This window comes from Somniosus microcephalus, chromosome 16 (assembly GCF_052327205.1).
Source record: "Somniosus microcephalus isolate GS21.2 chromosome 16, FLI_Smic_1.0, whole genome shotgun sequence".
NCBI lineage: Eukaryota > Metazoa > Chordata > Chondrichthyes > Squaliformes > Somniosidae > Somniosus > Somniosus microcephalus.
Window position 1 is genome coordinate 81,260,262 of NC_141002.1, and position 23,140 is coordinate 81,283,401.

At 42.7% G+C, this 23,140-nt stretch overlaps 1 protein-coding gene across 3 annotated transcripts in view; it reads right to left on the minus strand.

Annotated features, from left to right (window-relative positions):
- Positions 1–23,140, minus strand: part of tbc1d15 (TBC1 domain family, member 15) — a 65,760-nt gene that overhangs the window by 27,256 nt on the left and 15,364 nt on the right. For 2 of the 3 annotated variants that reach the window (XM_086009321.1, XM_086009324.1), the window contains exons 3-5: positions 18,069–18,143; positions 16,299–16,440; positions 13,984–14,197 (exon numbers count right to left, since the gene is read on the minus strand). In XM_086009321.1, the coding sequence (XP_085865447.1) occupies positions 13,984–14,197; positions 16,299–16,440; positions 18,069–18,143 (431 nt within the window). Of the gene's footprint in view, positions 1–13,983; positions 14,198–16,298; positions 16,441–18,068; positions 18,144–18,251; positions 18,406–23,140 lie in introns of all 3 variants that reach the window. The other variant, XM_086009323.1, reaches the window with a different exon arrangement.

The following is a 23,140-nucleotide window of genomic DNA, read 5'->3' on the forward strand; positions in this document are numbered from 1 at the left end:
CCAGAATATGGAGCAGAGAGAGACATATTCCCTCATCTCCCTCCCCCGCCAACCATGGCATCAGCAACAGGAAAACAAGCATGTGCAATATCAATTTTAATATCAATTTTAAGCTGGAAGACATTTCTGTGACTGCTAGTTAGATTGCTGATCACATTTTTTGATTCTATTTTATGAAAAAGTGCCTTTCAGACCAAAATGTATTAAGTATGACTGATGCCAGAGAGATAGGCATCAATGAAATACATGCCAAAGCCGCATCTGCAAGCACTTATTAAAATTTGTACAATATAAGTAAATTATAACATTTCATCTGAAATATCAGTCGCTACATATTTTGTCTTATAATTCATTCTATGGAAGAGAATCATTCTTCCTGTCCATAGGGAAACTTAATTTTCACTTATTTAAATTAAAATTTTCATACAAATTGTAATTGAATTTTTAAAATCAGAAATCCAACTCCCAACTGCAAGTTGTAGCCTGGGGATTTGTGAACACTTAAAAATTAACACCAGCAATTCCTCACTGGAGATGCTCAGGGCAATTTTAAATACTGGATAATGGCAGTAAAATTCAGTGTGCCCAAGAAATGTGTCCTAGGCTGCAGTTATACTGCACTACCGGGCTAAAATTGGTAGTTTCCAAGAGTGGAGACACCAGAATTATAAAGTTGCAAATCTGCATTCCCACCAGCCAGATCGAACTCTGTGCAGGCATTTGACCATGTATGTGCAGACTTGACACCATGCTTAAGTTATACTCCATGTGGTGTCAAGCTCAAGCAGTATGAGAATGCTTCCACGAGAGGGTGTCACAACCCTGCACTCTGGAGTCAAATCCGAACGTGACTCCAAAATTATAATCGATACAAACATGACAATATAACTGCACCCATGGAGGCACAACACAAATTGCTGTCAGAGATCATTTATGCTAGCGTTAACAACAACAACTTGTATTTATATAGCGCATTTAACGTAGTAAAACGTCCCAAGGCGCTGCACAGGAGTATTATAAGACAAAAAATTTGACACCGAGCCACATAAGAAGAAATTAGGGCAGGTGACCAAAAGCTTGGTCAAAGAGGTAGGTTTTAAGGAACATCTTAAAGGAGGAAAGAGGTAGAGATGCAGAGAGGTTTAGGGAGGGAGTTCCAGAGCTTAGGGCCTAGGCAGCTGAAGGCACGGCCACCAAAGGTTGAGCAATTATAATCAGGGGTGCTCAAGAGGGCAGAATTAGAGGAGCGCAGATATCTCAGGGGGTTGTGGGGCTGAAGGAGATTAGAGATAGGGAGGGGCGAGGCCATGGAGGGATTTGAAAACAAGGATGAGAATTTTGAAATCGAGGCGTTGCTTAACCAGAAGCCAGGTCAGCGAGCACAGGGGTGATGGGTGAACGGGACTTGGTGCGAGTTAGGACACGGGCAGCCGGGTTTTGGATGACCTCAAATTTACGTAGGGTAGAATGTGGGAGGCCAGCCAGGAGTGCGTTGGAATAGTCAAGTCTAGAGGTAACAAAGGCATGGATGAGGGTTTCAGCAGCAGATGAGCAGAGGCAGGGGCTGAGATGGGCAATGTTATGGAGGTGGAAATAGGCGGTCTTAGTTATGCCGCAGATGTGTGGTCGGAAGCTAATTTTAGGGTCAAATATGACACCCAAGGTTGTGAACAGTCTGGTTCAGCCTCAGACAGGTGCTAGGGAGAGGGATGGAGTCAGTGGCTAGGGAACGGAGTTTGTGATGGGGACCGAAAACAATGGCTTCAGTCTTCCCAATATTTAATTGGAGAAAATTTCTGCTCATCCAGAACTGGATGTCGGAGAAGCAGTCTGACAATTTAGAGACCGTGGAGGGGTCGAGAGAAGTGGTGGTGAGGTAGAGCTGGGTGTCATCAGCATACAGGAAATGGTGTTAAGGAAATTGATGGGATTGAAGGCCGATAAATCCCCAGGGCCTGATAATCTACATCCTAGGGTACTTAAGGAAGTGGCCCTAGAAATAGTAGATGCATTGCTGATCATCTTCCAACATTCGATGGAATCTGGAACAGTACCCATAGATTGGAGGGTAGCTAATGTTACCCCACTATTCAAAAAAGGTGGCAGAGAGAAAATGGGGAATTATAGACCGGTAAGCCAGACATCGGTAGTGGGGAAAATGCTAGAGTCCATTATAAAAGATGTAATAGCAGAGCACTTGGAAAACAATGACAGGATCGGACAAAGTCAACATGGATTTACAAAAGGTAAATCGTGCTTGACTAATCTACTGGAATTTTTTGAGGATGTAACTGGTAAAATAGATAAGGGAGAACCAGTGGATGTGGTGTATTTGGACTTTCAGAAGGCTTTCGATAAGGTCCCGCATAAGAGATTAGCATGTAAAGTTAAGGCACATGGGATTGGGGGCAAGGTATTGGCTTGGATAGAGAACTGGTTGGCAGACAGAAAGCAAAGAGTTGGAATAAACGGGTCTTTTTCCGAGTGGCAGGCAGTGACTAGTGGGGTACCGCAGGGATCGGTCCTTGGACCCCAGCTATTCACAATATATATTAATGATCTAGACAAGGGAGCTAGATGTAATATCTCCAAATTTGCAGACGACACAAAGCTGGGTGGGCGTGTGTGCTGTGAGGAGGATGCCGAGAAACTCCAGGGTGATTTGGACAGGTTGGGTGATTGGGCAGAAGCATGGCAGATGCAGTATAATGTGGATAAATGTGAGGTTATCCACTTTGGTGGCAAAAACAGGAAGGCAGATTATTATCTGAATGGCAATAGATTGGGAGAAGGGGAAGTGCAACGAGACCTGGGTGTCCTTGTGCACCAGTCGCTGAAGGTAAACATGCAGGTGCAGCAGGCAGTTAAGAAGGCAAATGGTATGTTGGCCTTCGTAGCGAGAGGGTTCGAGTACAGGAACAAGGATGTCTTGCTGCAGTTGTACAGGGCCTTGGTGAGACCGCATCTTGAGTATTGTGTGCAGTTTTGGTCGCCTTATCTGAGGAAGGATGTTCTTGCCATGAAAGGAGTTCAGCGAAGATTCACCAGGCTGATACCTGGGATGGCAGGAATGACGTATGAGGAGAGATTGGGTCGATTGGGCTTATACTCGCTGGAGTTTAGAAGAATGAGAGGGAATCTCATTGAAACTTATAAAATTCTGACAGGACTGGACAGACTAGATGCAGGATGTTCCCGATGGTCGGGGAGTCCAGAACCAGGGGTCACAGTCTAAGGATAAGGGGTAAGCTAATTACGGCAGAAATGAGGAGGAATTTCTTCACCCAGAGAGTGGTGAACCTGTGGAATTCTCTACCACAGAAGGCAGTAGAGGCCAATTCATTAAATATATTCAAGAAGGAGTTGGATATATTTCTTAAGGCTAAAGGGATCAAGGGGTATGGGGAGAAAGCAGGGACCGGGTACTGAATTTGGATGATCAGCCATGATCGCATTGAATGGCGGAGCAGGCTCGAGGGGCCGAATGGCCTACTCCTGCTCCTATCTTCTATGTTTCTATGTTTACATGTGGAAACTAACGCTGTGTTTTCGGATGATGTCGCCAAGGGGCAACATGTAGATGAGAAATAGGAGGAGGCCAAGGATAGATCCTTGGGGGACTCCAGAGGTAACGATGCGGGAGTGGGAAGAGAAGCCATTGCAGGTGATTTTCTGGCTACGATTAGATAGATAAGAATGGAACCAGGTGATTGCAGTCCCACCCAGCTGGACGATGGTGGAGAGGCGCTGGAGGAGGATGGAGTGGTCAATCGTGTCAAAGGCTGCAGGCAGGTCGAGGACGAAGAGGGACAGTTTAACCTTTGTCACAGTCACAAAGGATGTCATTTGTGACATTGTTGAGAGCTGTTTCGGTACTGTGGCAGGGGTGGAAACCAGATTGGAGAGATTAAAACATGGAGTTCTGGGAAAGATGGGCACAGATTTGGAAGGCGACAACACATTCAAGAACTTTGGAGAAGAAAGGGAGGTTAGAGATGGGGCGGTAGTTTGCAAGGACAATGGGATCAAGGATTGGTTTTTTGAGGAGAGGGGTGATGACGGCAGATTTGAAGGAGAGGGGGACAGTACCTGAGGAGAGCGAACCGTTAACAATGTCAGCTAACATGGGTGCCAGAAAAGGAAGTTGGGTGGTCAGCAGTTTAGTGGAAAAGGGTCGAGAGAGCAGGAAGTGGATCTCATGGACAAGGTGAGCATAGAGAGATCAAGAGGGGAGATCAGAGAGAAACTGGAGAAAGATGTGAGTTTAGGGCTAGGGCAAAAAAGGATCTGTTCGATTTCCACCACCGCTCAACAGCTAGCAGATTTCAGAGTAAGATTTTGTAATTACAATTTATATGAAAACGTTACTTTCAACATTAAATTGAGGGATGGGGTAACTGATGGAAGAACATATTTTTTTCCTTTCAAGGATGAATTGATTCCATGAGGGTCTTCAGTCAAGGAGGGGAAAAGATAGATAGAATTAATGTAAAATACTATCCAAAATTCTTATATCTCATCTGGGGTGTTTACTATGGAAACCGACATGTCCAATTCTGTATTCCTTAAAAAAAATTAAAAGCTTTCCCAGAAGGATATACAAAATGCATATTCTGAGTCAGTGACCAAGGCAACTTCTGTATTGAACAAGAGTTTCTCAGCTAGCATTAGATGTAAAGTCCACATTATATCACTGACCATGCTCAATGACGATTTTGACTTTCCAAAATGAAAATCTTCAGTACAAACAACCCTCATCCAGATAACTAAAATAACCCAGTGCTCAAGTAGACACACAATAACTAGCGGACTTACTGGGCCTAGGAGTGTCAGGGGGCAGCAAAATAAGAAAAAAAGAGAAACTCCTAGAAGGTAACAAGGCTTAATAGAATCACTGTGTGCACCAAATGCTCCGTACAACCATCAGCAGAGATGCTGCAAGTTTGCTAAGAAAATTATGAATAACACTGAAAACCATTTAAACATCCAGAGCACTAAATACGACCTACATCTTCCCAACGGCTGCAAACAGGAATCTCAAACCTGAGAATGGAAGCAAACAGTTCACAGGGCAGTTACAATCCACAGATGACATAACTATTAGCTGGCTAGTGGTCCAGATACTGCTACACCATATTTGGCAAGATTCGAGCAGAAACCCCGTTCTGGCAATAAATTTGGATACTTCTACTTATGACCTTCTTTTGAGGGTTACTTTTCACAAAATGCACAAAATCCCTAATAACGGGCACATTACCAGTCCATGAGGTCCAGCTTAGCTCCCACCTTTGAGCTTAGACCTACAATTACACAGATAGCTCAGATGTGTAGACATCAACACTGAATACAACTCAGCCGTGAGCAAGTCTCCTGCTTCTAACCATTCCGCGGCAGAATCATGCATCCCTCCCCATTGAACCTGGCTACAGTGCTTAGGCAAACCGTTATTTCTCTGTATCAATGATGGCACACAGTAGCCCACACCACATACAATGCCAGTGACCTGATCGCTGTTGTAAAGTTGTAATTTCACTAATATGGAAGTGTACAAGGTGAATGACTGCACATTAGATCTATGAACACTATTCAATTTCCCTAAATGTCTTTCTTTCATTAAACACATTTTTTTTTTAAAGTGGGAAACAAAGTTCATATGCCAAGTTCCACGCCTGAAAGGTAGGTAGGTCTCCTGTCAAATTGAAACACATTTTTCAAAATTTTAAAGAGATTTCGGAAATCCGCGACTCTAATTGGGCACCATGCTCCATTTAAAAAAAAGTGTAACATTTCTTAAAACTGTCTGCAATTCTTACAGCATTTATATGTCACCACCAGTGTGAACAAAATAACCACAATTAAACTAAGGTACAAAGTAGGATTTTTGAAACTTGGTCTCTTTTACTTAATGATAGGGTTTAAATTTTTATGTGTAAACATAGAAACATAGAAGATCGGCCCCTCGAGCCTGTTCCACCATTTGATGAGATCATGGCTGATCATCCAAACTCAGTACCCTGTCCCTGCTTTCTCTCCATATCCCTTGATCCCTTTAGCCTTAAGAAATATCTTACACCTTCTTGAATATATTTAATGAATTGGCCTCCACTGCCTTCTGTGGTAGAGAATTCCACAGGTTCACCACTCTGAGTGAAGAAATTCCTCCTCATCTCTGTCCTAAATGGCTTACCCCTTATCCTTAGACTGTGACCCCTGGTTCTGGACTCCCCCGCCATCAGGAACATCCTTCCTGCATCTAGTCTGTCTAGTCCTGTTAGAATTTTATAAGTTTCAATGAGACCCCCTCTCATTCTTCTGAACTCCAACGAATATAAGCCCAATCGACCCAATCTCTCCTCATAAGTCATTCCTGCCATCCCAGGTATCAGTCATGTGAATCTTCGCTGCACTCCCTCCAAGGCAAGAACATCCTTCCTCAGATAAGGCGAACAAAACTGCACACAATACTCAAGGTGTGGTCTCACCAAGGCCCTATACAACTGCAGCAAGACATCCTTGCTCCTGTACTCGAATCCTCTCGCTACGAAGGCCAACATACCATTTGCCTTCTTAACCGCCTGCTGCACCTGCATGCTTACCTTCAGCGACTGGTGCACAAGGACACCCAGGTCTCGTTGCACTTCCCCTTTTCCCAATTACCGTTCAGATAATAATCTGCCTTCCTGTTTTTGCCACCGAAGTGGATAACCTTGCATTAATCCACATTATACTGCATCTGCCATGCATCTGCCCAATCACCCAACCTGTCCAAATCATACTGGAGTTTCTCTGCATCCTCCTCACAGCACACACACACACACCCAGCTTTGTGTTGTCTGCAAACTTGGAGATATTACATCTAGTTCCCTCATCCAGATCATTAATATATATTGTGAATAGCTGGGGTCCTAGCACCGATCCCTGCGGTACCCCACTAGTCACTGCCTGCCACTCGGAAAAAAAACCATTTATTCCAACTCTTTGCTTCCTGTCTGCCAACCAGTTCTCTATCCAAGTCAGTACCTTACCCCCAATCCCATGTGCTTTAACTTTGCACACTAATCTCTTATGCTTTCTTTTGTCATTTTAACTGCTTGCTGAGTGATTTACTCGACTTTATCTAATAACTGGATGGAATGATGGGGGAAGAGGAGGGATTTTGTTAGTGCTACTTCTATATCTTCCTTCAAATATTAATCATCTATTTGCTAGCATTCCCAGGTACGCTTGATTGGCACTCCATCCACCACCTTAAACATTCACTCTCTCCACCACCGACGTACCGTGGCTGTAGTGTGTACCATCTACAAGATGCACTGCAGCAACTCGCCAAGGCTTCTTCAACACCACCTCCCAAACCCGCGACCTCTACCACCTAGAAGGACAAGGGCAGCAGGCTCATTGGAACACCACCACCTCCAAGTCACACACCATCCTGACTTGGAAATATATCGCCGTTCCTTCATCGCCACTGGGTCAAAATCCTGGAACACCCTCCCGAACAGCACTGTGGGAGTAGCTTCACCACATGAACTGCAGTGGTCCAAGGCGGCGGCTCACCGCCAACTTCAAGGGCAATTAGGGATGGGCAATAAATACTGGCCTTGCCAGTGACATTCATGTCCCGTGAATGAATAAAAAGATAATTATTTTGTAATTGGTCTGAAGTAAATAATGAAACATGATTTCTCACTTGTGAAACTGGTAATCATTACATCAAAGTACACATGAAGAGGCCATCTGGCCTATCTAGCTCATGCTTTGATAGGAGCTTTAACCACCTCCCCCCACCCCCCGCCAAAAAATTTTAACTGCCTCTTGCTTGACTGCAGTTTTTCTTCCACATTGCAATCATGAATCCTTCTGTGTGGATATCACCATGCATCAACTTCATAGCTTGCACTGGTCACTGGCAATTACCATGACAGTCACAACTGCCAATAAAATTGGTCTTGCAGTTTATTTCATCCTCCGACCCGCCCCCCCAGCAAATAGCATTGCTGCCTTAGGATCACTTAAGTATCTACTATCCTGCAGGAAATTATAAAAATCTGTTTTTATATAGAGATTCTATTCATTTGAATCTATCTTTTCAGATTCTCACCTGCTCAATCTATGATTTTCATTTATTTTGTAATACAATGCAAATTTATTAGCTTGACAGTTTGAAGTGAACAATATACTTTTAGGATTCATCTATGGCTCAAATATAATCTACAACATAACATACCAAACACCATGTGATAACATTTTACAATTAGTGTAGTAATAGTACAATTGTAATTATTTCATAAGAACATAAGAAAAAGGAGCAGGAGTAGGCCATTCGGTCCTTTGAGCCTGCTCCGCCATTCAGTAAGATCATGGCTGATCTTCTACCTCATCTCCACCTTCCCGCACTATCCCCATAGCCCTTAATAGCCAAAAATCTATCGATCTCGTTCTTGAATATACTCAACGACTGAGCCTCCACAGCCCTCTGGGGTAGAGAACTCCAAATATTCACAACTCTGAGTGAAGAAATTTCTCCTCATCTCAGTCCTAAATGGCCGACCCCTTATTCTGAGACTCTGACCCCTAGTTCTAGACTCCCCAGCCAGGGGAAACATCCTCCCAGCATCTTTCCTGTCAAGCCCTGTAATAATTTTATATGTTTCAATGAAATCACCTCTCATTCTTCTAAATTATAGGGAATATCGGCCTAGTCTCCTCAAAGGACAATCCCACCCATCCCAGGCAGGAATCAGTCTGGTGAACCTTTTAGGCAAGTATATCCTTCCTTAGGTAAAGAGACCAAAACTGTACACAGTACTCCAGGTGTGGTCTCACCGAGGCCCTATATAGTGTTTTTGTTTGTAGAATCATCACTGTTTGTGATACAAAATAGTAACTTAGTTCATGACTGATGTGAGTGAGGCTCAAGTGGTTTATCAATCATATGAACATCTGAATGCACTGAATCGTAACACACTGAGTTATTTCATATAGAAAATCAAAATAGTTACTGGAGGAAAAGAACTTACAAGTGTGAAAAATAACAGGACTCAAGTCGTTTTGTCAAACAAGTAGTAATTTGTAGTAGCCATTTAAAACAAAATATTATAATATAGAATTTTATCAACTTTGTTCTCATTGCTTAGGAAGGAATAAAACTGAACTTCTGATATAACAATTTGTGGTACTAAAAAGCATGATGAGATCAGTTTTTGGCTCATATTCAAAGATGAACTCATAATGGAATGCCATCTAGTGGCAACACATGCACAACTGCCAACTGACCTGTGTATTTTCAGTATTTTCTATTTCATTTGATTTCCAGCATTTGCGGGTTATTTTTTTCTTTTTATTTGTACTGTAATAAAATAAATACTTTAAAAAACAATTACATTGAGCTTCCGACTGGAGTGTATCAGGACTAACAATAGGTTATAGGGACACTCTAATGATTCTCACACCTCCTTCAGTCATGGTGGGTTTTAGGCCACGAACAAATATCTTGGATCTAGAACTTAAATACCCAGATGCAGAATTTTCAGAATGGTCATGTGCTACCTAAAAACTATAAAAGTAGAAACTGTATAGATTGGGAGAAAAATCATGTTTGTTTTGTGTTTGGTATATCAATTAATCTTGCGACTAAAAATGTTAATCTCAATTATTCTTGGTTTTAATCGCATATTTAATTGATACCACTGTGGCTGACATTGCTCAGTCCCACCCTAACATTTATAATTTCTGGCTACCATATTGGTTATATTGGTACAATAGCAAAATACTGCAGATGTTGGAAATCTGAAATAACAACAGAAAATGCTGGAAACACTCAGCAGGCCAGGCAGCATCCGTGGAGAGAGAAACAGAGTCTCCGACCTGAAACGTTAACTCTGTTTCTCTCTCCACGGAAGCTGCCTGGCCTGCTGAGTGTTTCCAGCATTTTCTGTTGGTTATATTGGTGTCTGTTTTGATCTGCGTGCCACTAAGCCAGCCTTGTCTTTACTGTTAGCAGTGGGAGATTAGTCTGGCGGGATAAATGTTGATTATAAGATGGATGAACTAGTGCAAGGAGCTTATAGTACCGGTGGTTACACATGTTAGAACTAACAGCATAATACAGAGACAGTCAGAGATACTCAAAAATCTTTTAACTGAAAACTAAAGGCAACATAATGGTAAATTACCTTTCAAGTCAATCTCCGATTTTGCTAAAAGTTATGGGCGGAATTTTGCGGTAAAAATAACAATGAGGCTAAAAGCACTCACCGTTATTAAAGGGTAAATCGGACAGCAACTTCCGGCAACTGCACATGCACAATTAAATGTGGAAATCAGGAAGCTGCTGTCCGAGTTGCCCTGTGCCTCCCGAAGCGTTGTTATACCACTATCCCGTCGAGAGACTCTGCATTGAGACACATGGAAGGGCATGAGGTTGGGGTACTTACATGATAGATACCCACTAAACACACCAGAAAGAGTCAGGGCTTGTCCATTCAAGTGTAAGTTAATTTTTAACGGCGTGAGAAGTCTCAATCACTGCCAAACAACATTTCTGGCACTTAAATTTTTTTTTTTTACAAGTGTGGAGTCTCATTCCTTCAGATTTTAATTATTGTTGGAGATTTTTAAAAATTAACACATTTAAATAAAGTTTTTACTTTTTCTTTGCCTGTTATCACTCTCTTAATCCCATCTTTCTTTCTCTTTAATTTGCTTTCTGTACATGATTTGACATTGAATTAGCTATTCTAACACTTCCTGGTTCAGACTGCGTGTCTCAGTAAGGATTCTTCAATTTGATTGATTAAGGAGATACACAGTTGCTTGCTCTGTTCAAACAAGTCCCAGTTCCCCTATAGAGGGCGCTGCGCTGTTTTGGATTTCTAATCACCGCCAGTTCCAGTGCAAAAGCCCACAGAAAGCCTGTGTGCAAGTGTAAATGTAATGAACGGCAAGCGCCGTTCCTTCGCCACTGACCGCAAATTCCGGGCCATCGAGTTCCTGAGTAGAACGTTCGGTGTAACTGAGTGAATGGCAACCTGCTCAGCCCTGAACTCTGCCCCCTCCCCCATTTCCCAGTCCCCAAACTGGCCTTTTAATCGGTTTCATTGCCTGCTTTTTTCTCAGTTCTGAAGAAGGGTTTCGACCTGAAACGTTGACTCTGTTTCTCTCTCCATGGATATTGCCTGGCCTGCTGAGTTTTTCCAGCTTTTTCTGTTGTTATTTCTGCTTCCAAATGGTTCAGGTTCTGCCGTTCCTGCCCTCGACCTGCTCCCGCCTCTCTCGGGCTTTTCCTTTGTAATCCCGTTCCCGCCCTAGCAGAAGTCAACTGCAATTAACTGACTTAATTGTTAGGAACCGTTTGCTCATTCATCACAAAACAGCAAAAATGAGGACAAAACTAAACTACTTTAGCAAAAATTTGCCCTCATGAGGAAGATACATCAACTAAAGATATCGTGTGAAGTTACAGCCTCAAAATTTCTATCAAAATGAGCTGCAAAATCCCACAAAGTAAATTCCTAATCTGAGCTGTTCAATGGATGAAGCAGCACCTCAAAGGGAAGGGCTAAGAACTCCTGCTCCTCCTGGCCCTACAAAAATCATTTTAAACTTACCTTTTTGGGACCTCTTCCTGTTGTCCACTAGGTTTTACTGAGTGGTGCATCTGCGGCGCATGCTCCCCCCAGTAGGCCCTCAAACTTGCACCGGGGTCCTATGTACTACGCAGGACCCCAATTTGCAGAGATGAATGAGGCTCCCACCTGATCTAGATGGGTACCCAGATGAAGGCACAAGTTAAAACGGCAATGGAATGGGAACAGAGCAGCAAGCCGATTTACCATCCCGATTTCACCTGGCGCAGGGAGATAAATATCGCCCCATATCTTCGTACTGCACTTTACCCATATAAATGGAACTGCTGTCCATGATCAGGGTAATTTCATTGTATAACCTCAATCTAGCATCCCATTAGTCATAAACCTAATTATCCTTAAAAGCTGCTGCATCGATCGGGGCCTGGTGGGAGCGAAAAGTAGACATAATATGCCTCTTAAAGAAAGGCGGTCTGCCAATTTTGTTGATAAAAGATTCTCTAACTAAAAAGTAGGCTCACACCACCATCGGGCTACTCACTAAAAATGTAAAAATCAGGGTGCATCAATGCACTCCTCCGACAAGCACGGTGCAATTAAAGTGCACAATGATGTCAATAAATATATATGTAAACGTACACTTAATAGTATAAGTGATCTACTCAAATATACAATGGCTTCATATGCACCATCTTGAGAAGCCAACTAAAAAAAATGATTTCCAATATAGCTCAAGGATGCGAAATCTCTCACTTTACTGAATAAATTCCAAACTACACAATTCAGTTGCTGATGAAAATATTCTTCACGAACAATGTGGCGCACGTAATAATTCAAAAATTACACCACACACCAAGGGTACACACAGGAATAGAAGTTCAGTGCCAGTGTACTTAATCTTAGTATAGAACATCAACGACAGCAGGAAGATTGTTTTAAGCATTGGAGGTGCACAGTATTGCTGCTCAGGTTGCAGAATTCATGTGTGTGCTACTTTATGTCACTGCAGTTTAATTTAGTGGGACTCTTCATTATTCACCAACTTCCATTACCCGTCAGGAAGGTCTCCTCCATTTTTACACATAACCAAGATTCCACTGTAGTTACCTAGTCTATATACAATGCAATCTTATAGTGCACATTTTTGGAAGCGTAGCCCCTTTATGCAAAAAAAAATTTAATTCCCAAAATGCCTTCAATTGTTTCACTCAAAAAAGTACAAAGATAACCCCATTAAGTGATGGAAGCAAAAACAGAAAATGCGGGAAACACTTAACTGGTCAGGCTGCATCCTTGGAGAACATACAAGTTAATGTTTCACATACGGTCTCTTCATCAGAACTTCATATTAGAGATGAGCAGCATTTAAAAAGGAACAGAAACAAGGGAAAGGGAAAAAATATACACCAACAGATACACAGGGCAATAAATAGAATGACCTGTAAAGTGTTTATGTGGGAAACAGGAGAAGTGATGTTAGCATATGGGAATAGATGAGAGAAATTAAAGACATATACTTGACATAGAGATTGTGTGACTAGCTAAAGGGGTAGAGGGGCTCGGCAGGTTGAAAGGGAAGCATGGAAAACTGGCAAATCAGGGCAGGCCCTCATGGTCCAGAAGCCTGGTGGAAGAAAAAAAGCAGGATGACACCAAAGGTGCAGACCACCTCACCAGCACGGTGTACCAACTAGGTGAGGCCCACCCCAAGCACCAACCCGCACCTTTCCCGTGCCCCCCACCCCCTGGAGCACAGACGCACCAATCTTACGTTGCCAGCACTTCCTGCCAGAGAGAAAATGAGAGGTATAATTACGGTCTGAAGTTATTAAAGTCAATATTAAGGCTAGAGGGCTGCAAAGTGCCTAGCAGAAAGATGTGGTGCTGTTGCACAAGTTAGCATCAAGCTTTATTGGAACAGCGTAAAAGGTCAAAGTCAGAAAGGTGAGGACGGAGAACTGAAGTGGCAAGCGACGAGTGAGCTTGAGGGGGGGGGGGGGGGTCGCACTTACAGACAGAACAGAGGTGTTCAGTAAAGCTGCCACTTATTGATATAGAATAACAATAAACTACAGAAAACTGATTGCCTGTAGCACAAGCATTGTATAACATGCAGTGGGTAATGAAGGAATGTTTGCTGGATGATTAGCATGAAAAATATTACTAAAGTTAGAAAATTTCAAAACAATCCCCTCCCTCTCTTGAAAAATGTAGGGCGTTTTATTTCAGCGGGGAAGAGTAAGAAATAATTCAGTTGCCGACATGGGGAAAAATTAAAAATGTTACAAAAAATTAATTAAAAAGTGCTGCCACATATATTAAATTCAAAAATTTGGATAACACACATGTACCTTAAGTTTTGTTATTTTAGTTTAAGCCTTTTTGAATTACTCACTCACTAAGAAGAACATATCTCTTAAGGCACTGGAGTAGAATGGTGCTGCCGCCATGATGGAAATGAAGAGCTGGCAGAAAGGTATCATCCCAAAGACAAAACACCATGTATGACCAGCCCATGCCTTCTGTATTTCTTTTGATGGATTTCAGGTCAGTCAGGCTGAAGGAGAATGCCCATTTACTTCTCTTACTCATATTATATGCTGAATCATCTGAAAAAGTTAAACAGAACATATAATTGTAAATCCTAATTTAAAATAGATCGGAGTCACAGGTTTTGTGCTCAAACCTGGAAAAACTGATTTCATTTCTGCTTGAAAAACAATGTACAGAAAGACCAATATGACGGCCAGCATTAATTCTCTCGAGCTATTTTATTCCAAGTCCAGATGGTATTGCTGGATTTTTGTATTTATATATAAATCTGACTTTATCCAACTTTGAAAGCCTGGGGAGTTAGCTCCAAAATATTGTTACATTGCTTTGTGTTATCAACAGCTTGGTGTTTATTTGTCTACAGCGAAGGAAACTATAAAATGAAAGATGCTTATCCTCTACAAAGGTCACCAAAACTTTGATCAGTATCTCTAAAATTATTTTCTCCCATCATTTTGGCACAGAGCCAGTTCAGAAAAAACATACTCTACAAAGTAGTGATGGGGTACATTTAAGCTTCTAGACATTCAAATCAAGACTTCACTTGGAAATGGAGCTCTTAATTTTAGCACGGTTGTCAGAAATGACAACAAGCAAAGCAACACATTTCATGTCCAACCCAAAGAGAAAAATCTAATCCAGTGAGCCTAACTTTCCATTATACAGGAAACTTTTTTTTATCTGGCACCAATGGGACTGACGTGGTGCCGGTTCATCAAAAATTCCGGATAACCGAAAGCTATAGTAAAAGATACGGAGAGCTGAGAGCTCCGTGTAAAGCAACAAACCCTGTTGCTTAGCAACAGGTGCAGAACAATGGCCACAAGTTCCAAGCGTCTCTGTAGCTTAGCAACAGCTGCAGCCACACCCTTGCACAGCAACAGATCGAGGAAGGCAAGTACAATATGAAGTAAAACTTAGCTGAACCTACTCCTGAATTTTGCCGGTTAACCGAGATTTCCGGTTATTTAGGTGCCGGTAAATCGAAAGTTTCCTGTATTGTAATCCTATTGTAAGGCTTCAAAAACCCAAACCAGCTCTTGCAATAGCAAAATACTGCGGATGCTGGAAATCTGAAATAACAGAAAATGCTGGAAACACTCAACCGGTCAGGCAGCATCTGTGGAGAGAGAAACAGAGTTAACGCTTCGGGTCGAGGTCCTCGACCCGAAACATTAACTCTGTTTCTCTCTCCTCGATGCTGCCTGTCCTGCTGAGTGTTTCCAGCATTTGCTGGTGTTATTCCAAACAAGCTCTTGTTCATTTATTTACCATTTATCCTAATATTTCATAGGAGCCCATTTAAAGTTGTATCTTTTTCCAAAAGCATTTCAGCTACTCAGTTATGCTAAAATTTAAATGCTTTGTAATTATGTTCCTAACTTAGGCCTGGTATGATTGGATAATGGTCATTGAAACCACATTAAAAGGCCTCAATTAGCTCACTAATCCTTTCCAGCCAGCATTTCCATAGCGTCATTACTTCACTTCTTCTAGCAATCACCTACTTTTTCTCTTCATGCCTTCCACATGTAAAAAAAAATCTCACTGCACCAAGTGCCATTTCCCAACTGACCGAGTCCCCATGCCCCTGCCAAAGCCACGACTGGACTTCCTGCCAAAAAGTGGAAGGAGTGATTTTGCCTTCATTATTGCAGAAGTGCCTGGCCTCCACTCAAAATGGGCCTTTCAACGCATGACCTTACTTAATAAATCTTAAATCTCCATGGTACTTAAGTACTAAAATGCTGCATCACCAGACGGGCTTTTTAAAATTTCACTTAGTATGTTGCATTTGGCTAGTGCTGTGGCTTATGATATAACCTTAAAAGGAACTTATTCCAATTGAATCAAAGTAGCATCATCCAACATAGACTTAAAGAATATTCATTTTCCTTTTTAATAGTGTTGAAGATACTAATCAAGTACTGTAAGAAAACTTCAGCTATATTTTAAATTTATGATGCAGTAGTTTTGTAAAGCCCATGTCAGATTTTGCCCTTTGAATTTGTGTTTTAGTGCTGCAAGATGCTCCTAATGACTTACTTGCACCAATGAAATTACTAATCTCAAAACGTGTATCCTTGAATGCACTATTACAGTATAAACAGATCATTCAGCAGTATTTTACATACCATCCAACAGTATTTTACATACCATCACCATTCAGAAAGGGTTTCTTTTTGAAGGAAACTGTATTAACCATGTCCCATTCAGCTTCACAACTGTTTTGCTGCATTGTACTTCTGGAAGATTTTTCTTTCGGAGATTGAGTCCATTCAACCACTGAACTGGAATCCTAAGAGAAAAGAATTTTAATAAAAATGAACAACATCAATTTTTCTTCCTTTTAATTGTTTCACATTGAAAGCTATATACAGGAAACTTTCTGGTATCCGGCACTGACGGGACCGAGCTGGTGCCGTACCATCAAAACTGCCGTAGAAACCAGCGCTAATGTTAAAACATACGGAGCTTTTGAGCTCCGTGTGAATCAACAAACCCTAACAGCTTCAAAACAGTCGGCCGCAGCTTAAAAGCGTCTCTGTAGCTAAGCAACAGCTTCAGCTAGACCTTGCAGAGCCTGACTGGAAAAAAAAATCAACGAGAAGTAAAAAAACTTATAGGAAACGGCTCCTGAATTTTGCCGGTAGATCGAGCTTTCCAGACATTTAACCTCCGGTTAAACAAAAGTTTCCTGTATAAGAAAAATACTTTCCATATTTGTTTCTTTTTTCCATAAAAAGGCAGAAAGCAGTGATATTAGGGGAGGGAGTACCTAGTAGTCTGCTTTTAAAGGATTTTTGAAAAAATAAAAGGTTATGTATTTTCAATTTGGAACTCACTTTTAGCATTAAACAACAGGAAACTAGCAGACTTTTAATTTGCGACACAGGAGCCAGCCAAACAGTACTTCAATAAACTACGCTCGCAATGTTTTGGATCATCAATGCAAACATATTTACAGAGATAATGGGAATTATACAACACATTTTCTCAGGATTATTTCAGCAGTTACACGCTGAAACCCTCATCCTCGCCTTCGTTGGAGAAAGATCCCATACAGGAAACTCTTTTTTATCCGGCACCGACGGGACCGGCGTGGTGCCGGTTGATCAAAAAGTCCTGATTACAGAGAGGTATACTTACCAAGGTACGAGAGCCCCGTACACGGCCACAGGTACAGGAGGCCCGGTTACACGGCACTTGTGCAGGAGTCCCGGTTACACGGCCACAGATCCAGGAGTCCCTGTTGCACAGCCACAGGTGCAGGAGCCCCGGCTACCCGGCCACAGATCCAGGAGTCCCTGTTGCACAGCCACAGGTGCAGGAACCCCGGTTACCCGGCCACAGATCCAGGAGTCCCTGTTGCACAGCCACAGGTGCAGGAACCCCGGTTACACAGCCACAGGTGCAGGAGCCCCGGTTACCCGGCCACAGATCCAGGAGTCCCCGATTACACGGCCACAGATCCAGGAGCCCCGGTTACACGGCCACAGGTGCAAGCGTCCCTGTTGCACGGCCACAGGTGCAGGAACCCCGGTTACACAGCCACAGATCCAGGGACCCCGGTTACACAGCCACTAATAAAAAGTAAAACTTACCTGAACCTACTCCCGAATTTTGCCGGTTAAGAGAGATTTCCGGATATTTAGGTGCCGGTTAAAAAAGAGAGTTTCTTGTAATTAAGACACTAATCATTTTTTTTAACCACTGCAGTCAAACATTTGAATTCATGCAGGTACACAGATGAGCATTAGCTGAATTAATCATATGGCACAAATGTATACTACACAAAATATACTGTAACTGGACATTAGACATATCGGAGTAACACTATGCAGTTACAGCTTTTGTCAAAACTGCTCACTTCACCAGAAACAGAACTGAAATCTAACTATTTAATTTGGTTATGTTATAAATTACCTTTCCTGCACAAAAAATATTTGAAGAATCCAGAGAGTCATCTACTGGTGACCAGTCCACGACAGCTCCTGAACCCTGGAAGAACAAGAATACAAGGCAACAGACACCATCAACTAACTGATGCAAATGTTTCAGGCAACAAAACTGCAATTTAAATTTGAATAATGAAGCAAGGTAGAACACCTATGCACAAAGTGTTATGGATGTGTTGAGTCTGAAATGATTGGTAATTCATTCAGTAGTTGTTTATATTGTGGATTCACTCTGGCACATGCTTGCAGTTTATACCACAGTAAAGCAACTCAATCGTGCAGGAAATCTTCTGCAATTTAAATGCCTATTAAATAAAGAAATCAAGTTGTAAGAAATATTACAAGTAGTTTCTATAACTTGCACAAGCAGATCGCGCGTCACATTGTTCACAGGGAATCAGAGGACGCACTATATTATAACAATAGGAGTATTTATGCCACGTAGGGAACAACATCAGGGACACTGATTTACAGAGATTGAATATATCAAATTCCATTTTTATTAAATAGTATCCTGGGATTTTTTTTTAAACTGGTGTTTTGGGGATTGAATTCCACAATTCATTTCTTTGTGACAACTGTAAATGAGTGGCATATATTATGATAAATAAAATGTATATCTTACCAGTTTTAAAGCTGAGAGTATACAGCAAGATGGTAAGCAAGATGTACAAGTTAAAGTTAAATATCTGGTATCTGTCAGTGCTGGGTAGGGAGAGCAGGTTTAGCTCTCGAAGTCCCATTCGCCCATCACCCGTGCTCGCTGATCTACATTAGCTTAGCTCCTGGTCTGGCAATGCCTCGATTTTAACATTCTCATCCTTGTTTGCAAATCCCTCCATGGCCTTACCTCTCCCTATCTCTGTAACTTCCGCCAGCCCCACAACTCTCAGATCTCTGTGCTCCTCCAATTATGACCTCTTGCGCATCCCCAATTTTCATCGCTCCACCACTGGCGGCCATGCCTTCAGCTGTCTTGGCCCTAAGCTCTGGCATTCTCTCCCTAAACCTCTTCACCTCTCTCCTCCTTTAAGACGCTCCTTAAAACCTACCTCTTTGACCAAGATTTTGGTCACCTGTGCTAAAAGCTCCTTATTTTACATAGATACATAGATACATAGAAGATAGGAGCAGGAGTAGGCCATTCGGCCCTTCGTGCCTGCTCCGCCATTCGATGAGATCATGGCTGATCCTTTAATTCAGTATCCCGTCCCCGCCTTCTCTCCGTAACCCTTAACCCCTTTTGCCCGTAGAAATATATCTAATTCCCTCTTAAATATATTTAATGAGCTGGCGTACACTGCCCTCTGTGGCAATGAGTTCCACAGGTTCACCACTCTCTGAGTGAAGAAATTCCCCCTCATCTCTGTCCTAAATGGTTTAGCCCTTATCCTTAAATTATGTCCTCTAGTTCTGTTCTCACCCGCCAAGGGAAACATTCCTTCTGCATCCAGTCTGTCTAGACCTGTCAGAATTTTATACACTTCTATGAGGTCCCCTCTCAATCTTCTAAACTCCAGTGTGTACATCCCTAAACTACATAGTCTCTCCTCATAGGTCATTCCCGCCATTCCTGGTATCAGCCTGGTGAATCGCCGCTGCACCCCCTCCATGGCAAGAACATCCTTCCTCAGATGAGGCGACCAAAACTGTACACAGTACTCGAGGTGTGGTCTCACCAGTGCCCTGTACAGCTGCAGCAAGGTATCCCTGTTCCTGTATTCTAACCCTTTTGCTATGAAGGCCAGCATACCGTTTGCCTTCTTGACCGCCTGTTGCACCTGCATGCTCGCCTTCAGTGACTGGTGTACAAGAACACCCAGGTCTCTCTGTACTTCCCCCTCTCCCAATCTATTGCCATTTAAATAATAATTTGCCCTCCCGTTCCTGCACCCAAGGTGGATAACTTCGCACTTGTCCACATTATAGTGCATCTGCCATTTATCCGCCCAATCGCCCAGTCTGTCCAAATCGCTCTGGAGCTTCCTGGTCTCTTCCTCTGAGCCCACCCCCCCTCCTAGTTTAGTGTCGTCTGCAAATTTGGAAATGCTGCATCCGACTCCCTGATCCAGGTCATTAATGTAAATTGTGAACAGCTGGGGGCCCAGGACAGATCCCTGTGGTACCCCACTTGTTACTGCCTGCCATTCAGAAAATGAGCCGTTTATTCCAACTCTCTGTTTTCTATCTGACAGCCAGTTCCCTATCCACGCCAAAACTTTCCCCTTTATCCCATGAGCCTCAATTTTCCATGCTAATCTTTTATGTGGGACCTTATCGAAGGCCTTTTGGAAGTCCAGGTACACCACATCTACTGGCTCTCCCCCATCTATTCTACCAGTTACTCCCTCAAAAAATTCCAATAGATTAGTCAAGCACGATTTACCCTTTGTAAATCCATGTTGACTCTGTCCTATCCTGTCCCCATTTGCTAAGTGCTCCGCTATTTCATCCTTAATGATGGACTCCAGCATTTTGCCCACAACTGATGTAAGGCTTACAGGTCTGTAATTACCTGCTTTTTCCCTACCCCCCTTTTTGAATAGTGGGGTAACGTTAGCTACCCTCCAATCCATCGGCACTGTTCCCGAGTCTAATGAATTCTGAAAAATCATCCTTAGTGCATCCGCTATCTCTAGGGCCACCTCCTTCAGTACCCTAGGATGCATGTTATCAGGCCCTGGGGATTTGTCCACCTTCAATCCCTTTAGCTTCCTTAACACCATATCCTTAGAGATATTGATTTGCGTCAGTTCCTCCTTTGCCAATGTCCCTATTTTTCCCGATATCCCAGGGAGGTTTTTTGTGTCTTCCTTCGTAAAGACTGACCCAAAGTATGCATTTAGTTGATCTGCCATTTCCTTATTTCCCATTATATATTCCCCCGTATCTGACTGCAATGGACCAACTTTGGTTTTCACCAGTCTTTTCCTTTTGATATATTTATAAAAGCTTTTGGAGTTAGTTTTTATATTTTCCGCCAGCTTGTTTTCGTAAGCTATTTTGCCCCTCTTGATCATGCCCTTTGCCCTCCTTTGCTCTATCTTAAACTGTTCCCAATCTTCCGCTCTGGCGCTTTTTTTGGCTATTTTATACGCCCTATCTTTGGATTTTATGCTGTCTCTAATTTCCCCTGTTATCCACGGTTGAGTCACCTTTTTAGATTTCCTTTTATGCCAGATTGGTATAAACAATTTTTGCAATTTTGTCATTCTATCTTTAAATGTTTGCCATTGTTTATCTACCTCCAGTCCTCCCAGGAACGTTGTCCAATCAGACCTACTCAGTTCCCGTCTCATGGCATCATAATTCCCCTTGTTTAAATTCAGGACCTTAGTCTCTGAGTCAATTTCTTCGCTCTCCATTTCGAGTGAGAAATCGATCATGTTATGATCGCTCTGACCCAAGGGTCCCCGTACAACAAGATTACTGATTAGTCCCTTCTCATTGCACAGTACCCAGTCCAATATAGCCTGTTCCCGAGTTGGTTCCTCGACATATTGATCCAGATAACCATCCCTTAAACACTCAAGGAATTCCTCCTCCTCATTATTTTTACTGATTAGGCTAGTCCAATCTATATGTAAGTTAAAGTCACCTATGATGACAGCTGTGCTCTTATTGCACGCTTCTCTAATTTCCCTCGTGATGCCCTCCCTAACCTCTATTTTACTATTTGGAGGCCTATATACCACTCCTATTAATGTTTTTCGCCCCTCGCTATTTCTTAGCTCCACCCATATAGATTCTGTATTAACTGAGTTAATATCCTTCTTTTCAATTGCATTTATCCCCTCTTTTACTAGCAATGCTACCCCTCCTCCCTTTCTTTTTTGTCGATCCTTCCTAAATACTGAATACCCCTGTATGTTAAGCTCCCAGCCCTGCTCACCCTGCAACCATGTTTCCGTAATCCCAATTAGATCATAATTATTAACCTCTATTTCCACAGCTAATTCATCTACCTTGTTCCTGATGCTTCTCGCATTAAGGTATAAAACCCTCAGGCTTTTTTTATGCTCACATTTTTTATGAATTAGTTTGGCCCTTTGTTTTTTGTTCCTCACCCTTTTACCATTTATTTCTGTCTGCCTTTCACTTTCCTCTATTTCACTACATAGGTTTCTAGCCCCCTGCCATACTAGTTTAAATGCTCCCGAACTGCTTTATCAAAAATTACCCCGAGAACATCAGTTCCATCTCTGCACAGGTGTAGACCGTCCCTTTTGTATAGGTCACACCTACCACAAAACTGGTTCCAATGCCTCAAAAATTTAAAACCCTCCCTCTTACACCACTGCTCAAGCCACGTATTTAGCCTAACTATCCTGTTCTCTGTACTCTTACTAGCACGTGGCACTGGTAGTAATCCAGAGATTACTACCTTCGAGGTCCTACTTTTTAGCTTGGCTCCTAACTCCCTAAATTCTACTTGTAGGACCTCTTCCCTTTTTTTAGCTACGTCGTTGGTACCAACATGTATCACGACAACTGGCTGTTCCCCCTCCCCCTCCAGAATGTTCTGCACCCGCGCCGAGACATCCTTGACCCTTGCACCAGGGAGGCAACATACCATCCTGGAGTCTCGGTCGCGACCACAGAAACCCCTATCTATTCCCCTTACAATCGAATCCCCTATTACTATAGCCCTGCCACTCTTTTTCCCTCCCTTCTTTGCAACAGAGCCAGTCATGGTGCCATGAGCCTGGCTGCTGGTGCCTTCCCCCGATGCGTCACCCCCCCCGACAACAGTACCTAAGACGGTGAACCTGTTGCTAAGGGAGACAACCCCAGGGGATTTCTGCACTACCTTCCTGCCCTTGCTCTGCCTTTTGGTCACCCATGTACTGTCTACGCTGGCCTTAACCTGCGGTGTGACCAACTCACTAAATGTGCTATCCACACCCCTCTCAGAATCGTGGATGCTCCAAAGTGAGTCCATCTGCAGCTCAAGGGCCGTCATGCGGTCCCACATGAGCTGCAGCTGGACACACTTCCCGCACACATAGTCGTCAGGGACACAGGAAGCGTCCCTGATTT